Raw genomic sequence first — 27,961 nt, forward strand, 5'->3', positions numbered from 1 at the left:
CGTTTATGTTAAGACGAGCCGCTACGTTTTATTATTTTATTTATTATTACTACATTTTTTACAATAAAAAAAATGTCAAAAGCTGTAAAATATGGCAGAAATAAAATCATTAACATCTAGAGAATTAAATCAGGATTATTTCAGTTTTTCTATTATTAAAATGTATCTGCAGAGAAAGTATAGACCCAACATATATTTGAATACTATTTTTTTTTCAATATAATGTAAAAACATAAAAAAACAAACTTTACAAAGGCCCAATATTGCGCTGTTTTCTGATCTATGTCATGTTTCCTCATCACAAACAGACCTGGAGTTGTGTTTTGTTTCATTCACAAACCTGCATATTTAGTCTGAGTTCTTCTCTCAAACTGAAAACACTCTGTTCCACCTTGTGATGTCATCATGTGGTGATACAGGAAGTGCTCCACTGTGTTTTTAAACTCCACACACCTTCATTTCTAGAATCATTTGGATCATTTCAGGGCTGGAATCGCAAATCTATGCTAAACTAAAGGTAAAAGGAGATGTGAACTTGAAAAAACTATCACTTGATGACATCACAAGGTGGAACAGAACAGAATCCTTTGTGTTTTTTTTGGACAGATAGTTGAGAAAGTTCTTCCATATTCTTGTCTAAACCCGGTTAAACTTCGTACCTGAGCGAGCAGGTTGATGAACAGCATGAGGAACACGACCAGGTAGTTGGCTCCAGCTCTGAGGTACTTCACGTAGAGGCCGACGCTGATGGTGCCCTGAGCTCGCGTCTCCTCCACCACAGTCTGCACCGCCTCCGCCTACAACCACAGCGCACATGAGTCTGAGCGATTAACGAGGCATTCTGGGTAAAACGACAGCGGTTATGTTGTGAAACGTTTAAAAATATATCCATTAGTTGCAGCAGAATTGGGAAAAAAAAAGCAGGAAACTACATAGACCATGATGCTTTGCTCCATTTTACAGCAGCAAACAGGAAGAAAACAAAGGCTGTGACTGAATGTCCACACTAGGGGGCGCCATTTAGAGGTCAGGCCGTTTTTAGTGACGTCTGAATGACCAAGATGTGAAAAAGTAGTCGAAATTTCCCACAATGCACCTGGAAAAGTAGTGACTTGCTGGTCACATGGACATGGAACATTTTAGACAAATCAACCCGTTTTATATCAGATTTTAGCGGCAAAACTTTTCCCAAATTCGACACTGAAAAGAATGAGATTCCCACTAAACCTGAAGAGAGTTCGAGTGCGATTTAGCAGCGTTTAGAAGCGAAAGTGGGCGTGGCCAGGTCAGGTCTATAAATGTAAAGCACAAACCGGGAGCTGGTCTCCATCTTTGGCCGAGTGCACGGACGAGGCCTGAGACAGCACTGAATTCTGGGACAGGGTTCTGGTTCTGATCTGCGTATCTGGGGCAGGTGTGTGAGACTCCTCCTCCTCCTCCATCTGCAGCAGAGACGTGAAGTCCAGCCCCGAGTGCTGGAGGTCTGTGTACGTCCCTTTAGCGACCATGTGACCCTGGACAAGAGCAGGACAGAGTAAACACAAGATTCACCTTATTCACCATCGTCATTTGGGTTTTATTATTTTGTCTGGAGCTGCCGATCTTCACAGAAAATAAGTTCTATATGGAACTTTTGAAGATTCTCAGAAAATCAGTGCAGTTTTGATTTGTTGTTGCACATAAACATAAAACATTTGACACAAACCGACCAACTTTATATAATATTTTAGTGCAGAAATGTTTCCAAAATTCTCCACTGAAAGGAACGGGATTTCCCCTTAACCGGGAATGCAACTACAGACAGTGGAAAAAGTGGGCGGGGCTGAATAAGGTCAATCACCTGTTAATGTTACTTCATGTGTTAATTTGTGTTATCAAAACACAAGAGCAGATTTAAACCACAAAAACGGTTTTAAATCTACCAACCGAGAACAGAGCAGAGACTGAACACAGCATTTATTGCCTTAAAACAAAAATAAAATAAGACAAAACTGATCCGTACGTGTTATGGAGCCGTTTTTTGTCTCTCAAGTAACAACAGAACAACTAAAATTCAAACATTCTGAGTCTTTCTGGGCTTGACTATGAGTGGTTTATCGTCTACAGTATCAAAAACCTCCTTCTGCTCGTCTTCCACCTCTGTGTCTCTTGTTTATCTTTCAGCCCAAAGATCTACAGATTTAATATATTTTAATTGTATTTTTATTTATTTATTAGTACAATGTGTCACCTAAAGCTTAAATCCCGTCACTTAAAGCTCGTATGACGTTATTCTCTGATCTGTTCTAATGTTTCTTGGAGTTGTGTTTTGTTTCATTCACATGTTTAACACAAAAAACCTGCAGATTTAGGCTGAGTTCTTCTCTCAAACAGGAAACACTCTGTTCTACCTTGTGATGTCATCGTGTGGTAATACAGGAAGTGCTTTGTTGTGTTTTTAAACTCCACACACTTTCAACAGAATCATTTGGAGTGTAATTTTATCGAACTGTCTTTAGTCTCCATTTTTTTTGTTCTGTTACTTAGTTATGTTAATTTTCTTTATCACTAAAATAAATATGGATGTGGGTTAAAACATTTCTGATTGTACTTGTATGTGTATTATGTCCTGCAAAATCAATTCAAATATATATACAAAAAAAAACAACTTGTGAGAAATTACAGAGCAAATTTGCGTTTTTTATTTTGCTATTTATCCTTTAAAATAACAACATTCATGTATATATCTTTTATAAACGGCTCCTCTCGCCCCAAACACACTGACCTGTGGAGTGGGTCATTGCGCTTCTGCTGGTACAAACTTCCTCCTTCCTCTTTTTGAAATAAAACGTTGCATTTTTGTGTTAAACTTGTTTGTAGGTTCAATATTAGTTTGCAGCTTGATCATAAACACAAACACGGCTCAAACTTTAGCCTCATTTCACTCAGAATGACCGACCTCAGACACATCAGGTGATTCTAGTCGACCCTTTAAGAGGTAACTCAGCCAAGTACTGCCCCCTAGTGTCCACAGGGAGAATACATGAACATCACAACCTGCAAGGACAATTATTCTACAGCAATCTTTAATCTTTATTAGGATTTAACTTCAAAAACGTGCCATAATATTCTTAGTCAACACACAAACCTGCACATTTAGGCTGAGTTCTTCTTAAACTGAAAACGCTCTGTTCCACCTTGTGATGTCATCATGTGGTGATACAGGAAGTGCTTTGCTGTGTTTTTAAACTCCACACACCTTCATTTCTAGCCTCATTTGAATCATTTCAGGTCTGTAATTGCCACTTATCTCCACTGAACTGAAGGTGTTATGTAAAGGAGCTGTTAACTTGAAAAAACTACCACTTGATGACATCACAAGGTGGAACAGAGCGTTTTGAGCTTTGGAGATATGACAGACTAATAATAAAGTGTGACTCAAACATGTGTGAATGAAACAAAACACAACTCCAGGTGTGTTTTTGATGCGCTAACGACATAACACGACTTAAAGCTACAGGAGTCAGTTTTGTGTCATACAGGAGCTTTAAAACATTTGAGTCGACAGAGCAGGTGTTTGTTTGAGTTTAGTTTCATCTGTTCAGGCTCAGTAAACACAGAACAGTAGAGAGTGTAGTAACAGTTCTATATCAAACCTCTTTAAGGACGACGAGCTGATCAGCCGCCTTCAGATAGTGGAGCTGGTGAGTGACCAGGATCCGAAGCTTCTTCTTCAGGAGGCCACAGATGCACCTGGGACATGATCAGAGAAGACACAGGTTAAGACCGTGACAAAGCAGGTGGGTTTGTACAGAACTAATCATACACAAGGTCATTCAAAGAGATTTACAGAATAAGACAGACGGTAAAATCACAATACAACAAATCAAAACATAAATAATCATCATAAAAGGAACATTTAAAGAGAAAAGTGCAGAATAAACCCCTTTCAGTCACAGATAAACAGAACAGTTTGAGTCTGGATTTAAACATTGTCAAAGTCGAGGCCTGAGTCACATCTTCAGGAAGAATGTTCCAGGTTTAAACAAAACTCAAAAAACTCCTGGTTTAGTCCTGTTTTTTAGTCCTGCTTTAGTCCTGTTTTAGTCCTCCTCATGTGGGATGGTTCATGTGGCTCATGTGGGAGATGTTCTTTGGTGCTGGTCCATGGAGTTCTTCTTCTACTTCCTGGTTCTAATGTGATCAACTCCACAAGAGACAAGATTTTTAGAGAATTTGAAATTGATAAAAGTTCAACTTCAGTTTTTTTATCCTTACAACTTCTGATATATTTTATTTTATATTGTTGTTGTCCTTGTATCTTGGCTTTTTTGTGACTCTATTCATCCATTTTCTTCCTCTTGCTCAGGGCGGCAGTTGAAACAAAGACTCCCAAACCCCCCTCACCCCAGACACTTCCTCTAGCCCCTTTTTTTTTACTCAAAATGTCAACCAGAACTTAACATTTTTGTTACATATACACAAAGATATATTTTATTTTTTAGCAGTTTTACAATGGTCTTTCCCACTGCACATGAGATTTCTAGTTTCTATGAGCATCAGAAACAAAACTCATTGTTATGTGACATTATGTAACACGTCCACTTATAAACCATGTGCTCATCTCATAAACTGCTCCTCTGACCTGTGGAGTGGGTCATTGCGCTTCTGCTGGTACAAACTTCCCCTTTCCTCTTTTTGAAATAAAACGCTGTATTTTTGTGTTAAACTTGTTTGTAGGTTCAATATTAGTTTGCAGCTTGATCATAAACACAAACACAGATAAAGCTCCACTATCTCAAACTTTAGCCTCATTTCAGTCAAAATGACTGACCTCAGCACCATCAGGTGATTCTAGTCGACCCTTTAAGAGGTAACTCAGCCAAGTACTGCCCCCTAGTGTCCACAGGGAGAATACATGAACATCACCAGAATAAAAAGACATGTATTTAAATGTGTATGTGCAGGTATTCAGTTCTCTTATTTTATTTTATTCTATTTATTTTTATTTTATTGTATTCTACTTATTTTATATATTTATTTATGTATTTATAAAAAAAAAAAATTACTTATTGTTTTTTTTTTCATTTTCTGTTTTCATTCATTCTGTATTTCAAAAACATAATAAAAAATTTAAAAAAGTAACAGCCCTTGACAATGATTCTACAATAATCTTTAATCTTTGTTAGGATTTAAGTTCACAAATGTGCCGTATTACAATATTTTGAGCTGAAACTCCACGCCTGTATATTTTAATAATTATTTTTTACTGTTTTATAAGTTAAAAAATTCTCAAAACAAACAAAATTTCTACTATTTCTACTAGAATCAGTAACAAAACTTGTTCCGTGTTCTGTGACTTTATGTAAATCTTCTACTTATAAACCAGGAGCTAATGTTAATAAACCTTTAACCTTTGAAACACTTTGAGAATCTTGAACAGGGAAAAACATGACTTTTTGTGTTTTTAAATCTCGTCTCCGTCTCTTGGTCAAATCTACTCGAGTAAATATTTGTGTTGAGTCTAAACTCACTGCTCAAACAGGTGCCTCCCGACCTCAGCGTCCACCGCACTCAGAGGGTCGTCCAAGAGGTAGATGTCTGCGTCCTGGTACACGGCTCTGGAACGGAATGGTCAAGACAGGTTAACACACACACACAGTAAATACACGCACACACGTTAACACACATAGGAAAAACACATACACTTTAACACACACAGTAAAAACACACACACTAAGAGTTGTCCAAGAGGTACATGTTTGCATCATGATACACAGCTCTGAAACACAGTGAACAAAATGTGTTTGTGTTAACGTGTGTGTGTTAACGAGCCTTCACCATAACACACACACACACCCCCACACACCCCCACACACACACGCGCACACCCCCCCCCACACACACACACACGCACACACACACACACACTGAGAGTGTCCTCCAAGAGGTAGATGTTTATGTCCTGATACACAGCTCTGGAACAAAATGGTCAAGCACATGCACACGTTAACACACACACACATTAGCGCACACACACGTTAACACACACACAAGTTAACACACACACTAAGAGGGGTGTCCAAGAGGTAGATGTTTGTACACGGCTCTGAAACAAAACAGATTACAAATGGTGAAGGCTCGTTAACACACACACACGTTAGCACACACATTAGCGCACACACACGTTAACACACACGCACACATTAGCACACACACGTTAACACACACACATTAACACACACAAACATTAGCACACACACACAGTGTGTTTGTACCTGGCCAGATTAACTCGTGCCTTCTGACCTCCGCTCAGAGTCGCTCCTTTGTCTCCGATGACGGTCAAGTCTCCATCAGGCAACAACTCCAGGTCCTACACACACACACACACACACACACATAAAACACACACACAGACTCACTGACCACAGCAGTGTGTGTGACTCCATTTAACACAAAACTATAGAAATGATGAATCACAACAACCTACAGCATCAGAACCAGAGGATGAACATGTTACCCAGCATGCACCGGGTTTAAATGTAAATCTGATGTAACACAAACAAGAGAAGGACTGAAATACAACAAGAAAACACAAAATGTGACACTGGGTGAAGAACAACAAATTAAAGCTGCAAGTGGCATCGAACGGCCCTCACACTCGGCTGACCCGTCACTCCCTGTGGGTGGCGCTGATGCTCCAGTTTTGTCCCTGTGGGTGCAGCTTTGGGCTGTACTTGTCACAAAACAAAGTCAACACACAGTGGAAGGACTGATGCACAAAATGCAAAAACATGGGTTTTTCCAGGCATCGCCATGGCAACACCGTGCAAAAATACAAACTTGGCCCCCCCGGACTTTTTTGATGGGGATGACCTGAAGAATCGCTGTGCCAAATTTCCCATTCCTCAATGAAGCGAATAAGTTGTCATACGACTTTGAAATCTACAAAAATTTGGAAATTTTCCCATTAGGATAACATGGGCTCTTTTGCGCATCGCCATGGCAACCCAGTGAAAAATAAGACTTGGGTCTGATTGACTTTTTTGATCAGGATGACATTAAGAGACATTGTACCAAATTTCACATTATTCCTAATATTGTTCCCATGAATGGGAACAATTGGGAGGTTTCCCATTAGGATAACATTGGCAGTTTGGCGCATCGCCATGGCAACACGGTGCAAAAAAACCATATGGGTCTGATTGACTTTATTGATTCAGATGACCCAACGGAATTTTGTGTCAAATTTCGTAACATTTGGGGAAAACAAAATTTTCAGCCTTCCATACAAATGTATTTGTTATTCTGTAGGGGGCGCTGTCGTGACAAATTTATTTCTTTCACAAACTGTAGAATTAGTCTGGAAAATTTACAACTGATTCGAATTGGGCTTTGTATGCAAATTTTTTAATTTGCACTCGCCCATGCACTCATCGTTGCGGAAGCAAAAGGCCCGACGCCCTGAATGGGCTCGGGACTAAAAATGTTAAATGTTTATTAAATATAAAGTGTATATACTCAAATTTAAAGCTGTATTGTGCCGTTTATTTAATGTTCATTAAATGTTCATTAAATGTTCAGTGTTATTAAGATTTAACTATACACTTTATATTTAAAGCTGTATTGTGGTGTATTTCTGACACAGTTGTGTTTATTCTGTGTCTAAACTCAAGTCGATCCTTCAACAAGTCTGAACCTGTGAAGTGAAAGAATGTGGAGAGTTTATCCTCTGAGGAGAAATGTGTGCACAGTGTGTACAGAGACGAGTGTGTAAAGGTACGTGTGTGTGTGACATGTGTGTACAGAGACGAGTGTGTAAAGGTACATGTGTGTATGTGACATGTGTGTGTGTGTGTATATGTTACGTGTGTGTGTATATGTTACATGTGTGTTTGTGTGTGTATATGTTACGTGTGTATGTGTGTGTATGTCTTATATAATGTTGATCATTGTTAAAATAAAACTGAATTGACTTGAGTTCTGCTCTAAAGTTAAAAATGGAGTTTAAACTTCATGTAAAACTTTACAGAGGAATGTAATGATGGGACTTTCAGCTCCTTTACTTTTACTGCTACTGCTACAAACTGGGAGTGGGAGTGACTTCACACAATTTTTCAATATAAAGTGAATTGGAGCCAGAGTCGATGGAGCAGGAAGTGCGTCCACAATCACTTCCTGTTTGTAAGGCGGCGCTAGCAGATTAGCATTGTCCAATTATATAAACAAACAGTTTATGGTTCACGGTTTGAAATGATGAATTAACTAAATAAAATGTTTCACTGCAATAATAATAATTTTCAAAGTGTTAAATCTTTCCCTCGTGTCGCTCTGATTCTGACCCGATTCTGACCCGATTCTGACCTGATTCTTGAGTTCAGACTTAACCCTATTAAAATGTATTAGCAAAAGAAACAAAGGGGCAACGGACGGAGAAAAGGGAGAGTATTCAAAAAAAATGAATGAGATGAAAAGAAAAAACTGGAACCTCACTAAATATTTTTTGCTTTCGTTTTGCCTTCTCTTTCTCTTTCATTACCTACTTATACAGGAGTGTGTGAGTGTGTGTGTGTGTGTGTGTGTGTGAGTGTGTGTAAGAAAATAAGAAGTACAAATGCTGTTCATCCTGCCTCGTCACTCCTGTCAAACCTGATGTGCGCTCGCCCTTTTCTCTCAGGTCAAAATATTTAATGCCTGTTGTTGTTTGTATTGTCTCTAATATCACAATAAAAATAAATAAATACATTTAAAAAATGCATAAATAAAAGTAAAATGCATAAAAATCATAAAGGAGAAGATTTGGTTCTTTTAAAAAAAAATGAGATCTGGATCCAACGCTTAACATCAGCCCTTTTAACTTTTTTTCTTTCCTACATAATTCAATATATTTTACTTCATATATCTGGTGTCTTCTGTTTGTGTATAATATGTAAAAAGTAGTAAAAACAAAAAATTTATTGAAATTTTTATATAGTGTAGTAAAATAGTAATAAATAAAAATATAAATAAAAAAAAAAAATAAGCATAAAAATAAAACAAAAAATAAATATAAAAATAAAATAAATAAACATAAAAATAAAATAAATAAAAATAGTGGAAAAACAAAAATTAAGAAATAAATAAAAATGCATAAAAACCAGAATGCAAAAGATTCGGTTCTTTTCAAAAATGAGATATGGATCCAAAGCGTAACATCAGCCCTTTTAACTTTTTTTTTTCTTTTCGACATAATTCCATATATTTTACTTCATATATCTGTTCCATATATTTTACTTCATATATCTGTTCCATATATTTTACTTCATATATCTGTAGTCTTCTGTGTATGTATAACATATAACAAGTGGTAAAAATAAAGAATTGATTGCATTTTTTTATATAGCGTAGTGAATTAGTAATAAAAATAAAAACTTAAAAATTTAAAATTAAAATAAATAAATAAATAAAAATACTGGGAAATAAAAATTAAGAAATAAATATAAATGCATAAATATCAAAAAGCAAAAGATTTGGTTCTTTTCAAAAATCAGACCCAATCATTCACGGTGAGGAGCCGTTCAAAAGAGCCGACTCGGGATGACTCAGCAGACGTCACCCCCCCCCCCCCCTCTGTGAAACATGGCGTCACGTTTGTCTAGTCGTGAGGAGGCATGACTCGACACATCTCCAGAGCAGAGGTTTCTTTGGGTAGAGTTCATGGAGCTTGTGAAATGTGACTTCAGTGTATTCATTCACACACAGCAGGTTTAACTGTAGGTTAATGATACAAACAGATCGTCTACGGAAGAGCCGGCTCGGAGACAGAGATCGGACTTGGACTTTTTAAACTCTGTGATATAATCTGCACCTGATTTGTCTGTTATTCATCTTCAAATGTTGATTTACAGACACGATAGTTAAATAAAAAACAAAATGACGAGTCTGACAGCAGCGGTTATACAGAGAGGAGCCACAGTTTTTCAATATAAAGTGAATTGGAGCCGTAATCGATGGAACAGGAAGTGCGCACATGATCACTTCCTGTTTGTAGCGCGTTGGCTAGCAGGTTAGCTATGTGCATTTATATAAACAGTCTATCCTCTGACACAAAAAGAGCAGATTTAAACCACAAAAACTATTTTCAATCTACAATATTGTTAAAAACATGAGTTGCAATAAATAAACATCACAATTAAACACTTATGTCGTTAGTTTGAGTTTGTAATGAGTCAAACTTCAAACTTTTCCGGCTTAAATCTGATCATACAGACAAAAAATAAACACAGCTTTCCACAGTAGTGCAAATAAAAAGTACGGTTCCAGCTTCATAAATAGAAATATAACTCCATATAGTGATTGAAATGAATTTGAATTAAGGGTCAAAGGTCATTTATCTGTAAACTGCTCATTCACAAACACAGTCCAGTTTCATCAGTGTGGCTCAACGACCTGCTGTCTTATCTTTTTACGGTGTTTTATGGAGCCGCCTCAGGTCCTCTGTGTGTTTAATGTTTAGAAAGCACAAAACACAGCGGTGATCCTGAACGACACGGCTCTTTTGAACGGCTCCTTAACGTGAACAGACGCATCCAGATCTCATTTAATAAAAGAACCGAATCTTTTGCTTTCCATTTTATGCATTTTTATATGACTCAACGCTGAACAAATGTAAGAATCTGCACAAAAGCGGAGCTGGCGACACACGTGAGAGATTTGTGAACAAAAAAACACATATTTGGCCTCATAATAACAGTTTACCGCTACTTCTGCTACTACTATTTCATTATTTCAAAAGGCAAACTCACTCCCGCTCTCACTTTGAAACATTTTAAACAGATCTGAGGCTTGTACGTTTCTCTTTGTGACGCGTTTGTAGATAAAATGAGTTCTCACGTTGGCTTCTGACATAGAAATAAACACAAAAACATGAAGGAATCCAAAAGAGTCAGATCCATAGACTGTTTATATAAATGGACATAGCTAACGTGCTAGCCGCCGCCGCCGCGTTCCAAACAGGAAGTGATCATGTGCCTTCACGCGGTCGATGTCACACACTGTTCATGTCTTACCCTCTTCAGAGCGCACGCCTTCAGGACCCTCTCGTACTTCTGAGGGTTCAGGTCTTTCCCGAACAGGATGTTGCTGCGGATGGTTCCAGGAAAGACCCAGGGCTGCTGCGAGGCGTACGTCAGCTGACCTTTGACCTTCATCACCCCCTTCTCGCTGGGCAGTTCCCCCAAAATAGAGCTGAGCAGGGACGACTGGAGGAAGAAAAAAAACAACAACAAATTAGCAGGATTGTTCCAATGTTTCAGCATCACAAACAGACCTGAAGTTCTTCTCTCAAACAGAAAACACTCTGTTCCACCTTGTGATGTCATCGTGTGGTGATACAGGAAGTGCTCCGCTGTGTTTTTAAACTCCACACACCTTCATTTATAGAATCATTTGGGTCATTTCAGCCCTGGAATTGTCATTTATCTCGACTGAACTAAAGGTAAAAGGAGGAGGAGTTAACTTGAAAACTACCACTTGATGACATCACAAGGTGGAACGGAGCTTTTTGAGCTTTGGAGATATAAACAGAATAATAAAAAGCAACTCCAAAACACAACTCCAGGTCTGTTTTTGTTGCGTTAACAGCATTAGAACATGGATTAAAGTTACAAGAGTCAGGTTTGTGTCATTTAACAGAGGAGATGGTTGAATTACGCTCGCTCACTTTTCCAGCTCCCACTGGTCCAATCACGGCCAAGAGCTGAGCAGAATTCAAACTCAAAGACACATTTTGCAGCGTGGGAGCATCCAGAGTCTGCGATGTACAAGAAAAGACAGGTTTTAAACGAATAATGCTCAGAAAATGGATGTAAACTTAATACGTCTAAACTGTACCTTGTCCCAGTAGCAGACGAGGTCCTGAATCTCCACAGACGCGCTCTGTTTCTCGTCGTCTCCGTGCGAAATGGCGTTCGGTTGGCGGATCTCGTCCAACAGCAAGAACTCCTGAAATGCAGTATCGGAGTATAAATGCACCGAACAGGAGTGGAAGAAGTACTCCATTTTGGTACTTAAGTAAAAGCACAAAAAGAAAGCAAAGAAATACTTGAGTAAAAGAAGAAGTATCACATGAAAAAAAAAAAAAAAAATCGATGTAAGTAAAAGTATTTAAAGTATCTGTTTGACTTTTTACTCTTTAAGTACATTTTTAAAGTATTTCTCACAGATTTTAAGTCTTATAAAGCTTTAAATGTGGTGAATTTGATAAAGATTTGAGCTGAATTTTGTTCAACAGAAACAACTGAATCGATTGTTTTTTTCTGTTTTTCTTTGTATATTTTTGTTGTGTTAAAAAATAAACCCTCAGCCTTTTCAGCAGGTCTCAGCCTATAATAAAAAATACTTTTACTTTTCAGTCCTGTTCAAAAATGTAGTGGAGTAGAAAGTACAGATACTGCTCTCAAATGTAGTGAAGCAAAAGTAAAAAGTATACAGTTTAAAATTAGCTTAAGTTAAGTACAAATATCTAAACTGTTTACATAAAGCCCCAATATTACACAAAATTAAAAATCATTTGAGCTTTAATTCATGTTCTAACGCTGTTCCCTCTTCAAAAACAGACCTGGAGTTGTGTTTTGTTTCATTCACACATATTTGAGTAACACTTTATTATTAGACAGTAACATCTCCAAAGCTCAAAACGCTCTGTTCCACCTTGTGATGTCATCAAGTGGTAGTTTTTTCAAGTTAACAGCTCCTTTTACTTTTAGTGAAGTAGAAATAAAGTGGCTACTCCAGCGCTGAAATGATCCAAATGATTCTAGAAATGAAGGTGTGTGGAGTTTAAAAACACAGTGGAGCACTTCCTGTATCACCACATGATGACATCACAAGGTGGAACAGAGTGTTTTCTGTTTGAGAGAAGAACTCAGCCTAAATATGCAGGTTTATTCGTGCGTTAAACATGTGAGAATGAAACAAAACACAACTCCAGGTGTGTTTGTGACGAGGAAACAACATTAGAGAAGTGTAATATGGGCGCTTTAAGTACAGTACTTCACTACTTTTACCGCCATTTTTACTTCGTACCACATTTAAACGCTGTCTGAGTGTGCGTCCCTCAGCGAGTAGCGAGGCGAGTACCTGTATCCTGCGGACGCTGACTCGGCTCTCAAACAGCTTCTCGATGGCGTTGGGGAAGAACAGCGTGACGGTGAGGCGCACGGACGTGTACAGCGACACGGTAACAAACACGCGAGAGGCCGACAGCGTGTTCCCCAGCAGCACGTACACGGCGAAGGTCAAGAACACGATGATTTTGCTGGCGCAGAAGAACGACGCCATGTTGAGTCCGCGCAGGTACGAGCTTTTGAGAATCTTGGAGATCTCTTTTCTGCGCAAGACACAAAAACAACTTTATGAGAATGTTTGTTTATGGTGTGAGCGTCAAAGAGGAACGAGAGACAAACATCAGGTCAGAAGGTTTAATGAGTTCCACACAGATAAAGAGAACAATGAACCAGCGGATTCTACGGAAATGACAGAAAAAGCGACCTGAGAAGTGCATGTTGACAGTTTTATAGAGTCTCTCAGTGTATGTTTGCGTCAGGGGGGTCTTCTTCTAATCTGCACAGCTTTCCACGTTAAGAAACTTTAAGCAAACTCAAACGAGGCGAGTGTTTTACGACCTTCCTCCACAGAACGGGGGTCACACATTCCTTAAAGAGGGTCTACAGATAAGAAGTAACTTTAAACTAAATGACCAGAACACAGGGGATATCTTATTGTCCACACGTCCTTGTAAACCAGGGGTGTCAAACTCATTTTCACCGAGGGCCACGTCAGCAAAATGGCCACTATCGAGGGCCAGGTGTGACTGTGAGGCAGCGTAAATGTCATTAAATGTAAACAAACGTCATGTAAAATAAATGTAACTACTTTTCAACTTGCTAAATAACTCTTTCTGTATTTATTACTTGTTCAAGTTGCATATATTACATGTCAGTTTATCAGGGGATACACAGTTACACAGACATTTTTAAAAGTGTGTATCGGGACACACCTGCTCAAAAACAGCCTTTTAATTATCACACAGTTTGTTGTTTTTCTTGAAGGCTAACTTTTGCATACTTGGTTCCATGTTTGGAGTCAAAATGCCGACGTGGGCTGTACCGACCCCGCCCCATAACACAAAAAACATACAGGTTTTTCTCCTTGAAGCACAAACTTGTATTCACCTTCACATTTCTTAAAACTGCCTTAAATTCCTACAATTTTCCTCTTCCTGAACATTTTTGGATCATTATTTGCAAATATTTCTCATTCCCACTTGTTGGGAAAATCTAATTAGTTTATGGTTAATGTAGACAATAAAGCAGCATAGACTTATTTTAAAATGACAGTTATGCCTTTTAATTTAGCTTTTCAAGGGCCACATAAAATTACATGACGGTCCACATTTGGCCCCCGGGCCTTGAGTTTGACACACATGTTGTAAACCCTCACACTGCACTGTTTGAAAATAACTAACAGAACCAAGTCATCTGGGGTCCTCAAGGTGGCGCTCAAGGCCCAATCGTAGCCCATTTGTCATTGGTCAGCTCATAGTTTTTATTACAAAGTGGACTAAGCGTTCAGTCAAATGAAGCTCATCGACGCTAGCAGTTATAAGGGTCAAATATGGACGCTTAGCAACGCTGTCAATCAAACCTGTTGCTAAGGCTAGTGGGAAAGCAACATCGGAGAAAGGCGCCTGATTTGTCTGTTATTAATGTTCATATCTTGATTTATAGACACAATAGTGAAATAAAAACCCCAGGATCATGTAGAGGGTTAATACGAACATTTAAGACCAAAATTAGCCGTTTATAGAGAAAATGAAATGGAGTTGATGGAGCCGCAGGTTAGCCATGTCCATTTATACAAACAGTCCATGGGTCAGTTCTTTGTGTATCATGAAATGTGACTATGCTTCTGCACAAGGAGGTTTAAACAGGAGCTAAGAAGGACAGCGTGGAGACAAGATGGCCCAGATAAAACCAGCAGTGCAGCCGCAGAAGCTTCTGTGAGACGAGTGTCCAAAGGAACTGATATTAATGAAGGATAAGTTCTGTAACAGTCGGATGACGCCAGAGCCACAGAAAAATGTAAACAATAAACTGGAGGTGTCCTTGGTTAAACTATGCAGGGAATGAAAACCTCCACAGCAAAATGGAAACTGAAATCACCAATCACCACGTCTTTAGGTTAGCCTTTAGTAGCTAAACGTGCGGCTCGTTCGTGACAGTTAACCAATTAGCGCTCGAGTTTAGCTAGAACGGACATAGAGCGTAGCCAAAAATAAAGATTAAAAAGCATTTTTCAAGACAGCAGACAGATTTTGAGCTGAGAAACTGAAAATAGGTTAGAATCGTCACAAAACTGGACCGTAGTGAAGCTGTAGGTGCCCTGTGAGTCAGTTTGTGATCACATTTCGCTCTATGAGAAAAATCCTTTCTGCGCAGGAGGGATTTTTTCATCGTTGTACCAAAGAGTCGCCACTAATCCAACTCGAGACACGTCTAAACAAACAATACTCTATCCAGGTCCTATCTTATTTTTATCAAACATTGTTCAACTTGTATAAGGTTGTACATAACATTTCTAACATGACAAAGGGTTTAGGCTGAAGTAAAAAATATTTATAGGCATTATAAATATTTTGTATTCATTATTATTCATTATCATTCATTGAAGGTGCGCCTTATATTCCGATGCGCCTTATAGTGCGGAAAACACAGTAATACAAATACTGTCTATTAATGTTTGTCTTGTTTATTCTGGTTCGTTTCTGTGTAGACTCTGCACACCTGACTGGGCGAAAGGTGCGTAGGAGGAGAAGCACTCGGTCTGAAAGGTTAAGGAGTTTCCTTGTTTATTCTGGTTAAATATTGCAATTCCGGCGTGTATTAGTCACATTTCGGGCTCCAATAAGAACCAAACGCCACCTTCTGATGCTGCCAACTCTCTGTACTTTACTTACCGTGGTCCTAACTATTAATATTCACAGGTAAAGTCATTCTTACCTTCTTAAATCAGAGACCAAGGCAGCGAAAGGCTTCTCCCAGGCGTACATCTTTATGATTCTCATCCCTGACACCACCTCGTTCATCGTTCTGATTCTGCTGTCGGTCAACGTGGCCGTCTTACTCCTGCACAAACACGCCACACCATAACGATCAACACAAACGCGAATCTTACGGCGATGGACTTTGTAAACGCGCTTACCTAAACTTGGAGAAGAGCCGTCCGAACATGGTTTGCGTGGGCATGAGGAACATAAGAACGACCATCCCGACGAGACACGAGGGGCCGATCTCCACCCACAGCAGCCCCACCACGGCGGCCGCTTGCAACGGCGCCACCCATATGAAGTGCAGGAAAATGGTCACCTGTTGGACACACGCTGCATGAGTAGAGCTTTCCCTTTTACCAAACACAGTAATATCGTTTATCGTCATAAAAAGGGTCGACAATACATTGTTTTTTTTTATAATCGGCAACAAATATACTCGCTTACATCACCAGAATGTGCAGAAAAAGCTACTTATCCTTAATGTTCTCCGCTAAATTGTAGTTGTTTCCACTGATAACAAAGAAAATATGCAAGTAAATTATAATTACTCATATCCATAACATTTTAAACCGTCAGCAACTTTAATAATTATCGTGATATTGTCATTAACTGCGATTATCTTGGCCATGATAATCCTGACGATACATTTCCGTATCGTCTCGGGCCCATTACATCACTGTCGGCTTAAACAGGTGTGGCGAAGTTTTTTTTATCTGGAGTCGAGTTTGTGCGACTGCAGAGTGTTGAGTGCAGTGTGTGGAGTGTAATAAGGACATGCAGCCCCGTGGCTACACAACAAGAAGCTTTTTAAGTCAATTAAACCTTTTGTGGGCGTGAGGCTTTAGGTGGTTTTTCCAGTTGCAAAATGTGTGTAAGTCTCATTAAACAGGTCACGCACACAAACCAAAGGCAGATCACACAAACACACGCTTAACTACAGAATCAGAACGTGTTAGTCTGTAGTAAACAACGCTCTGAACGCACTGCACCGCTGTGACTCAGGTTACTACACGTGTTAATATTTACTTTACTGTGGGCGTTTTACAATCAAATTTACAAACTCACTTTTATAGAATGGCTTTTGTGTAACGGATATTATTTTAAATGCGTTTTCATAGTTTTGTTGTTTCCGTGTGTGAAGTATTTCTATTTTGTGAAGCACTTTGTAAGTAGTTTTTGAAAAGTGCTATACAAATAAACGTATTATTATGATGATTATTGTTGTTATTATTTTTTACTATTATCATTATGTAAATTGCCGTAGGCGCCGCCATCATCATCAGGTTGTTTTATTTTTACGTGGGGCTGTTGATCTTCACACTAAAGTTTTATCAGGACAGAGGTTGTTACAGATACCAGAGTAAATAAGTACTCAAGTAAAAGTATCACATGAAAAAATCTACTTGAGTAAAAGTATTAAAGCACCTGTTTAAAAATGTACTTAAAGAGTAAAAAGTAAAAGTATTTCTCACAGATTTCGAGTCTTTAAAGCTTCAAATGTGGTGATTTTGATAAAGATTTGAGCTGAGTTTTGTTCAACAGAAACAATAGATTTTTTTTTCTATCTGTTTTTATTTGTATATTTTTGTTTTGTTTAAATTCTGAATGCGTTAGAAAATAAATTCTCAGACTTTTCAGCAGGGCTCACACAATAATAAAAATACTTTGACTTTTCAGTTACAAAATGTAGTGGAGTAGAAAGTACAGATACTGCTCTCAAATGTTCTGAAGTAAAAGTAAATAGTATCCACTTTAAAATGTACTTAAGTAAACATTTAAGATATTTGTACTTTACTTAAAATCAGCTGCAGATCAGTCTACTTTATATAATATTTTAGTGGCAAAACTTTTCCCAAATTCCAAAAATTTTCTAAGAACGGGATTCAAACTTAACCAGAAGTGCCACCACGAAGAAATCGCGGTTTACGTAAAAAAAAGTGGGCGGGGCTGAGTAGTCTTTTTCTTACTTCGTCAAAGCGGTTGACGTCATTGGACAGGAGGTTGACGATCTGACCTGTGGTAGTCTTTCCCATGGCGGCGCTGCTCAGACACAAGGCCTTTGAGGAAACAGAATGATTTAAAGACGATTACGTGAGCTGCAACACTCCGAGTCGCTCATTAACCACGGGGCTGACCAACCTTTTTGTAGATCATGTGACACACTGCCACTCTGATCTTCATGCCCGACCTCTGCACGTGGTAGAAGTAAAGGTGATGGATGAGAGCCAGGCCGATGGAGCAGACGGACAGACCTGCGGCGTATCCCAGAGCGGCGTGGAAGGCGGCGGCGTTCCCCGGGTCGTAGCTCTCGAAGTACTGGATAATTTTGCCCAGGAAAACCGGCTGCACCACTTTAACAATCTCCTAAAACAGAGAACATACAAACAAACGTATTGAATTACAAGATGTTTGGCAGTGTGTTCAAAACAGGAAGTGATCATGTGGGCGTTTCCTGCTCCATCGACTCTGGCTTCAATTCACTTTCTATTGAAAAACTGTGTCCTCTCTCTGTCCCTGCTGCTGTCAGACTCGTCATTTTGGTCTTAAATGTTTGTATTAACCAGCTCTACATGATCCTGGGGTTAATTTTTGACTTTATTTTTTTAAGTTTGTTTGATGTTTTTTTTTGTTATTCTGAGGGTTTTTCATTTATTTCCTTAAATTTTTTTTGTTATTTTGAATTTTTTTTATTGTGAGGTTTTGTTTTAGTGTTTTTTTTTGTTATTTTTACTAAATTTTTATTTATTTTGAGGGTTTTTGGTTATTTTTAGTTTAGTTTTTTTTTTAGTTATTTTTAATTCCTTTTTTTGAGTTTTTTTTTGTGGGTTTTTTTTTTGTTATTTTTACTTATATATATATATATATATATTTTTTTTTTTTTAGTTATTTTGAGGGTTTTTTTATTTTTATTTTTAATTTTGTTTATTTATAACTGCTCTGTCTCTGCTGCTTCAGACTCATTTTGGTCTTAAATGTTCGTATTAACCCTCTACATGATCCTGGGGTTTTTATTTCTCTATTGTGTCTGTGCATCAAGATATGAACATTAATAACAAACAAGGCGTCTTCTTTCCCCGAGGTTGCACCCGCTTGAGTTAGCAACAGGTTCGACTGACAGTAAAAAAAAGTTTAAATCTGTAAACTGGACAAATCATTGTAGAAGTAAGAAATAAATAACAATAATAACAATAATAATAATAACAATAATAATAATACCAATTGACAGTTTTAAATTTAGTCTTTTGCTCTGGATAAGACCTGGACGACTGAGGGATTACACAGACATCTTTGATTGACAGCGTTGCTAAGCGCTCACTCCTTGCTAAACCAGCAGTCCAGGCGGGAAGAGGCGTTACCTTCAACAGCCTCGCTCCTGATTGGCTCTTTGGTTGCTATGATACTTGTGGTCGGCTCCTGTACCTGCTCTAGCCTCGATGAGCTTGTTACGACGCAGGTGGTCAAACAGGGGCACAGGACTCAAACGGGTTACAAAAGAAGAAATAGTTTATTTTAAGTTCATTTTAATTTACTGTAAATTGCCCCAAACCCCGTCCCGTGCCCAAAAACAAAGTAACAACAGAAAGGTAGACCTGATGAGCCAAACAGAACAAAAGGATACAGCACCGGGCCGACCCCGTACAGCAGGGGGCGTCAAACACATTTTCAGCGAGGGCCACTTTAACAAAATGGCTGCTCTCAAAGGGCCAGATGTAAAACAAATCTAACACATTTTTTAACTTGTTCATTAACTGTATATGCATTTGCCTAGATGTGAAAATATGGCTGTGTAACTGCATTTCCTGATAAACTGAGATTTTAAGACCATCATACCTTTTAATTTACCCTGTCGAGGGCCACATAAAATGATGTGGAGAGCCGCATTTGGCCCCCGGGCCTTGAGTTTGACACATGTGCCATACAGGGTTTTAGAAGCCGGTGCCGACATCACTGACCTAAAACCAAAACCCATCCCCAAACTAACCTTATCAAACAAAAGGCGAAAACGTTCCAGTGTTTATGATTTATAGCTTTTTTTTTTTTTTTTAAGCGATCCCACAATCTGAAGAATCTCGTCAGTTAAGCCGCAGAACCAGTCTGATGACCTCGCTCTTACTGTCACATGTTACACAGACACATATATATGAACAACCGGTTTGGAATATTGACGATTAGCTCGGCAGAAAAAATGAAAATGAAAACGTAAACGACATAACATCGTCTGGTGTTGGTGCGAGACCATAGACTGTACAAAGAAGAGAGTGTGCGTCGAGGCTAGCAGCTACTTCGGACAATTTGGAGATGAAAACCGACCACGAGTATCAACCAAAGAGCGGGCCCTTAGCAACGCTGTCAATCAAACCTGTTGCTAACGCTAGTGGGAGCGGCCTCGGGGGAAAGACGGCGCCTGATGTGTCTGATATCAATGTTCATATCTTGATTTATGAACAAAATGGCGAACTAAAAACACCAGGATCATGTAGAGCACTTTTTCCAATACAAAGTGAATCGTATCCAGAGTCGATGGAGCTGGAAGCCACTGGAATCGCTTCTTTTTCGGAACATGGCAGCGTGAGTGTATGTGTGAGACTGACCTCCACCAGAGTGAAGAAGCCCAGCACTGCGTAGGACTTCCAGTAGCAGCAGATGATGGCTCTGGACAGACTGGGGTGCTGCATGTTTTTGGAGGATTTCTGGATGTTCTGCTCCCAATGACTGAGAAACAAAAAACACAGCTCAGGGTTAATACAAAGCTCAAGTGTAATAAACAAGTGACGTTGAAAAAAACAACCCTGGAGCTGTGAGATCAGACGACGCTGAAGCAAAACACTTGAAGTCACATTAATCAAAGTCACTGCTTCTGTTGGATGTTTGTGTTTTGTATCAATCGTGTTTCAAATGTGAACTCTTCTGAATCTTGAATTTGAAACTGTTTCTAACTTGTTCAGACGATGTAACTCTTCAGGTAACTCTTCTTTTGTTCAGTACGTCAAAACTGTGAACTGTGAAGACGAGGAAGAGACGCAACCAGATCAGTCTCAAGGTGCTTCGTTTGTACTATGTTTAATGCCATACTGTGGAATCTTACAACCAAAGCAATCGCATTTTACATGGAGACAAGCAGGTTGCATATCCACCATTAGAAACTTTAACTTTTTAAGATATAACTTTAGTACTTTACAAAATGAAAGTCACAACTGTATAAAATAAACTGACGTAGCTAACCTGCTAGCCGCCGCCGCGTGACAAACAGGAAGTGAACACAGGCGCAATTCCGGCTCCATCGACTTGTCATTTTGGTCTTAAATGTTCGTATTACCCTGCTCTACATGATCCTGGGGTTCATTTTTGAGTTTATTTTTTAAGTTTGTTTGATTGTTTGTTTTTTATTTTGAGGTTTTTTTTTGTATTTTTAGTTGGGGTTTTTTTTGTTATTTTGAGTTGTTTTTTTTTTTTTAGTTGTTTTTTTTTGTTTATTTAAAAAAAAAAAATTTAACCATTTTTTAAATTATTTTGAGTTTTTTTTTGTGTTTTTTTTTAGTTTAGTTTTTTATTTTTTTTGGTTTATTTTTCACTTTTTTGAAAACATTTTGGTCTTAAATGTTCGTATTAACCCTCTACATGATCCTGGGGTTTTTATTTCACTATTGTGTCTGTAAATCAAGATATGAACATTAATAACAGACAAATCAGGTCCTTCTTTCCCCGAGGTCGCTCCTGTTAGCGTTAGCAACAGGTTTGATTGACAGATGCAGTCCACTTCTTTCCACCGTCTGTGGTCACGACCTTACGACCTGCGGCGTCTCGTTCTAACAGTGGTTTATACACATGCTCCAACCACAGTCATATGCTCCACACGCTGTACAAGACTGACCTCAAAACTATAGAAATATCCAGTGTGTTACCATTTTTCTCATCAAAATATAGAGACCAGAGGTGGAAGAAGTACTCCTTTGTGTTACTTAAGTAAAAGTACAGATACTGCAGCAAATAAAGGCTCAAGTAAAAGTAAAAGTATCACATGAAACCATCTACTTAAGTCAAAGTTTTGAAGTAACTGCTTAAAATGTACTTAAAGAGTAAAAAAATATAAGTATTTCTCACAGATTTTGAGTCTTACAAAATAAATCTAACAAATTTTAACTTGTTAATTAACTGCTTCTGTATTTATTACTTATATTCAAGTTACAAATATTACATATGTATTTGCGTATATGTATAAATATGGCTGTGTAACTGAGTATCTCCTGATAAAATTACGTTTTAAGATGAGCAAAACTTTTAATTTATCCTGTCGAGGGCCACGGAAAATGAGATGGAGGGCCACATTTGGCTCGCGGGCCTTGAGTTTGACACATGTGTTATAAAGCTTCAAATGTGGTGATTTTGATAAAGTTTTGAGCTGAATTTTGTTCAACAGAAACAACTGAATTAATAATTTGTTGTATATGTTTTTATTTGTTGTTATATTTTTGTTTTGCTCAAATTCTGAACGTGTAAAAAATACTTATGCTTTTTAGTCCTTTTAAAAAATGTAGTGGAGTAGAAAGTACAAATACTGCTCTCAAATGTACTGCAGTAGTTCTATTTTGTCACGTTCCACCGCTGATAGAGACACAACTTTCTCTGACAGGTTTAATCTAAAAGCCAGTTTAAATTACGATTACATGGTGAAGAGCTGCAGATAAACAAACAAACGATTATAAGCAATTCCAGAGCGTAACGAGACACTGGAGAATCTGAATTTCACTCGGGATGAGAGCGTGAACAAGGATCTGACAAGTGCGCCGCTGAAACGAGCCGTGTCATCGGGACGTAACGGGTGATTCTGTGCAGTTTGACTCGTGAGCTGCAGCCGGAGTCTCGGAGAACTGGACAATGTGGGGAAATAATTAAATTGTGAGTTTGATTAGATTTGATTTGATAGAACACTGAGGGACAGGCCCGTCACTGTAGCACATTTTGAAGTTTGAAGTAAATATAGACGATAAACGATAATATTGAAGCTTATTTATGCGGCGGCTGACACGAAAACCCAACGACACAAACCACAAAAACTATTATAAATCTACAAAATTGTTAAAAATCATGAGCTGCGATAAATAAACAGCAGAATGAAACACTTTAGTCGACAGTTTGAGTCTGAAATGAGTCAGACAAGTTATTAATTCAAACTTTTATGGCTTAAATCTGATGATATGCACAAAAAATAACCAAAAATATCCAAGTAGTGCCAAGAAATTGTACACGCTATAAATACTGACCCCAAAAAATCTTGTTAAAACTGAACTTTCATATACAGAACGATAAAAGGACAGTGACATAGTGGTTTTATTATTTTGTGTAATCTAAAATAATGCTCGTGCAGTATTTTGTACAAGATTTAAAGCAAAAAAAAGTCAATTTAACACGCTATAAAAACGTTTGGCGTGATCACCGTCGTAACGTTAAATGTTTCACAGCACGCTCTTGGCTTCGGTTGTGTTTTTCAGTCCAGTTTCTCTTCGTTTTACTGTTTCTAAACCTCCTGTGGCTGATCTGGACTCACTAAACTCCACCTTAAAAGTCAGTGTGAGTTACTGTTTGTAAATGTCGCCTCTGTACAACACTTCTGTCCACGGACTGTTTAGCAACGCTGTCGATCAAACCTGTTGCTAACGCTAACGAGAGCGACTTCAGGGAAAGAAGGACCTGATTTGTCTGTTATTAATGTTTATATCTTGATTTACAGACACAATAGTGAAATAAAAATCACAGGATCATGTAGAGGGTTAATACGAACATTTAAGACCAAAATGAGTCTGACAGCAGCAGTTAGAGACTCAAAATAACTAAAAGAAAACAAAAAAATTAAAAATAAAAACATTAAAAAAAAACTAAAACAGAAACCCTCTCAAAATAACACAAAAAATTATAATAAAAATAACTTAAAAAACAACAAACAAAAATAAACTCAAACAAAAATATGTTTAAATAAATAAACTAAAAATAAGGGGGAAAAAAACAACGAAAAACCTCAAAATAACCCCCCCCCCCCCAAAAAAAAAAAAAAACACAAATCAAAATAACAAAAATAAATGAATAACAATAAACTCCAAATAACAAAAAAAAAATGAACCCCAGGATCATGTAGAGGATTAATACGAACATTTAAGACCAAAATGATGAGTCTGAAGCAGCAGAGACAGAGAGAGGACAGTTTTTCAATAGAAAGTGAATTGGAGCCAGAGTCGATGGAGCAGGAAGTGCAACATGATCACTTCCTGTTCAGAACGCACAGCTAGCAGGTTAGCTATGTCCATTTATATAAACAGTCTATGCTTCTGTGTGTATATAAAATGTAGAAATACTGGCAGTGTAGTAGAAATACTGCATCACAAACATGTACTTAGCTCTGCTCTTATTATCCACCTGTTCTATCGGATAAAAAAATAATTTATTTTCCCAAATTATGAGAAAAGGCAAACCTCCAGAGCTCATCGATGCAAAAAATCAATATTGTTTTGAGTAAAAGGAAGCTCCAGCCACAATGAGCAGGAACTGTGTGCTGTGACCTGCCGTTACGATCAAACAGAATACACACGAGTCGAGGTATTTTTACTCTGAACGCTGCAGCTGAACTATGAGAACACGTCAGTATCTCGGCTAAACCTTTGGTCAAATACGTCCCCTCTCTTCTGGCGTCTTCTGAACTGTGACGGGTTTGTCTGAATCCACAAATCAATGTGTTTGCAAATAAAGATTAACAGTTTTTTGTTTTTTTTCCATATGATGACACTATTTCTAAGAATGGAATGGCTAAATATACATGAGAAAAGCCCCGTCAAGAAGCGTCGCTCAGATCTTCTCAGTCTGTAACGCAGTTTAAAACCCAACTCTTAATGTGTTTTACTGTTTTATTGTTCTTTGCTTGTGTTGTATTTTATGCGCAGGGATTTAAAAATGTAATCACAAAGCCAAGCGATAAGATATATTAGATTTGCTCTGTTGTACTCTGCGGTTATAAACGTTTTTAATCACACTGGGGTTCGTGGGTTCCTCATTCAACATTTCCAGATCGTTGGATTTGAAACGATGGATCATTTCTGCGTCCAAAACGTTCACAGATTTCACACGTCTGGATTTCTTTCTATGAGGCTGTGTTAAAAATATCGTGTGTGTAACAAAGATACAAGACGTTACTGAACTAAAGCCCAAGATCCAGATAAGATTGAACCATTGAGGAGGCTTCGTGTCGCTAATGAAGCTCATATAGAAACGAGGTAAAACATTTGAGTTTAATAGAACAAGTCTGATTAACTGCCTTTGTAATAAATGTTTTAAATTGTAAATAGACTTTATGAACAGCCTGTATATCTGTTTTTGTTTGTTGAGGTTTATACGAAGCACTTTGGGAAGCTTAAGTTGTATAAATAAAATTGAACTGAGTCATAAAAATACATTGTGATGGTCAAATATGGATTTTTTTTCTGTCTGTACCAAACACAAACTTTTGCTGGTATCAATATTTGTAAATCTATGACCAGATCTGCAAGTTAGAGCCCACAAATTAACTTTTCATTATAATAAACAAACTAGCAAAATGGATTAATCTGATAGATATTATAATGTGTTGTGTTTTAAAGATGTGCTATGTCACTTTTCTGGTAGTAATGTCAGAGAGGGACAAGGAAAGCACACGAATCCTGCAAAATTGACTTTTCAGAGCTGTGGATATGTTTCTTTTAAGTGGTTTTAGATGAATATTGTTATTTAAAACGTGTAAATTATAACAAAACGATCCACAGAGATGAGAACTATAGAGACACAAGCTCGATAGGGCTGATTTAACGTAGGACAGGTACCTTTGAACATTTCAGAAGACGCAACGAAATCTCCATGACGACTAGAAGGTAAAATAATACAACTTTAATGCATCTATTTAAAGTCATTGTCATATTTTAATAACTCTCTAGTCTGATTAAAACACATCGGATGCACTGACACGTGGGAAAACTTTGTGAAATCCCTCATCTTTCCGCAGTATGTGTATATAAAAAAGCCCCACGTATCTCCCTACATCGTTAATGACTCTGTGTGTGTCGTCAGGTGCAGGCGTGAGCTGTACCTCTGCAGCTCTTGACCCAGACTTTGGGACCTGTCCTCGGGGAGAACGTCGTACATGTCATCTTCCTCCAGGCTCCGCTTGTATCCGACGCTGAACAGAGGGTTGAGCCAACTGCAGCACAAACACAAACGCATTACATAACGGTGATAAACTAGTAATTCAGATCATAAAGTAATCAAAGAGAGACCATAGCACTTAACTCACTGTTTAACACAGACCTGAACACGCGCTCATCACATGTTATATGTATTTTACAAGTATAGACCCTGTAGTACTTAACTCAGAACTGAACTTAACTAATCAAAAATGCGAGACCTGGATCTAGAAGTAAATTTTCCATTAATTTTTCCCATAGACTTCAGGAAACAATTAAATATTAAGAGTCATCGCAGATTCTAACCAGCTCCGTGCCAACGATTATCCAGATTTATCCACTATCAGAAGCAGATTCTAAGTAAAATTTTGGTTTATAGATCTTATTTACAACATAGCTGATTAACCCTGAGCTTTCAAACTTTTATTTTATTTATTTTTTTTAGAAAATCAGTGAGAAAAATGAAAGTGAAATGTACTTCCTGAGCCAGGTGTGGGTCACAGTCCATAGGGTCATTACGGCTGAGTGGACATAGAGGTACTTTGAGAGGTACTTTGAGGGGTACTTTGAGAGGTACTTTGAGGGGTACTTTGAGAGGTACTTTGAGAGGTACTTTGAGAGGTACTTTGAGAGGTACTTTGAGAGGTATTTTGGCTTTTGGTTCAGTTTGACCTGGTTTATTCCCCGCTCCCCCTGATAGAGTCTCAGTTTAATCCCACACTGGTTTTGCTCTAGTTCATGTCTTTAAACCTGGTTAAGTTCACACAGAGACTTATCAAAGATCCATGTGTTTCCTGGTTGTGCAAACAGTCACTGCACTTAACTAGTTTTACACGCAGTTGATTTTAATTATAGTTCTGGTGGCCAGCGCGCTCACTTCTTACATGTGCGTAAAAAAACTCTCTAAATGTGAAACTAACCAAAGCCACGAACAGGAAGCGCTTTGACAAACACAGGAGGCTGGAGATCTGCTCCGCACGCACCTCTGTGAGCCGAACCACGCGCAAAACTTTGTAAAGTAGAACAAAAACACGACTGAACTACTGCTGCATTAAAAACCAACGCGTTCCAAACACTTTACGCACGACTCCAGTCCTGTTTCGTTATGTTTACACAGATAAAAAGCAGCTCTTTCAGACTTTATCCACTGTTTAAATCACCCGCTCGGAGTCTCGATGCTTTCAACACTCACCAGAAAAATATCTTGGACAGAAAACTGGCTGTAGCTGCCGGGTTGGTCTTGCCATCTTTCTCGAATTTATCCATGGCACAAACAGCTCCCCGGGCCGCGCGCCTCCTTCACCTTCCTCCTTTTACCTTCCTCTCGCGGGGAGTTGTTCTGGGAGGGAAGGAAATGTGTGCGGGTTAAACTCACACATGTCACACGGAGATCGGAACCCCCCAGTCCGCATTACGTCCACCCGGAGGCGCAGCGCAGACGGAGAGGACGCACCCGGACGCACCGTCCCTCTCCAAAACCCGCCCCTCGAGACGCACGACTGGACAAACTCAAAGCTGCCACGCGCTATTGGCTCCTCTCCTCGCTCTGCACTGATCCCATTGGCTGGAAAGTAACATTATAAGGCTGTTACTCGACCAGAGGTGATGTAAAAGTAGAAAATATAACGTGCGTTAGGAATGCCACGTGCGGTTTTGGCACAGAAAACAAACTGGTTTCGCCATTTTACGCAAT

General features: G+C 38.5%; 1 protein-coding gene across 1 annotated transcript in view; it reads right to left on the reverse strand.

Annotated features, from left to right (window-relative positions):
- LOC117380292 (ATP-binding cassette sub-family C member 4-like) overlaps positions 1-27,753 on the reverse strand; it is a 36,800-nt gene extending 9,047 nt beyond the window's left edge. The window contains exons 1-16 of the mRNA XM_033977082.2: positions 27,461-27,753; positions 26,175-26,285; positions 20,662-20,782; positions 18,209-18,433; positions 18,037-18,126; positions 16,222-16,385; positions 16,020-16,145; positions 13,099-13,348; positions 11,851-11,961; positions 11,681-11,770; positions 11,028-11,219; positions 6,258-6,352; positions 5,514-5,600; positions 3,636-3,732; positions 1,314-1,514; positions 660-797 (exon numbers count right to left, since the gene is read on the reverse strand). Coding sequence (XP_033832973.1) covers positions 660-797; positions 1,314-1,514; positions 3,636-3,732; positions 5,514-5,600; positions 6,258-6,352; positions 11,028-11,219; positions 11,681-11,770; positions 11,851-11,961; positions 13,099-13,348; positions 16,020-16,145; positions 16,222-16,385; positions 18,037-18,126; positions 18,209-18,433; positions 20,662-20,782; positions 26,175-26,285; positions 27,461-27,534 — 2,172 coding nt within the window. The 5' untranslated portion in view covers positions 27,535-27,753. The remainder of the gene's footprint in view (positions 1-659; positions 798-1,313; positions 1,515-3,635; positions 3,733-5,513; positions 5,601-6,257; positions 6,353-11,027; positions 11,220-11,680; positions 11,771-11,850; positions 11,962-13,098; positions 13,349-16,019; positions 16,146-16,221; positions 16,386-18,036; positions 18,127-18,208; positions 18,434-20,661; positions 20,783-26,174; positions 26,286-27,460) is intronic.
- Positions 27,754-27,961: the final 208 nt, after the last annotated feature.

Source organism: Periophthalmus magnuspinnatus, chromosome 2 (genome assembly GCF_009829125.3).
Source record: "Periophthalmus magnuspinnatus isolate fPerMag1 chromosome 2, fPerMag1.2.pri, whole genome shotgun sequence".
Classification (NCBI taxonomy): domain Eukaryota; kingdom Metazoa; phylum Chordata; class Actinopteri; order Gobiiformes; family Gobiidae; genus Periophthalmus; species Periophthalmus magnuspinnatus.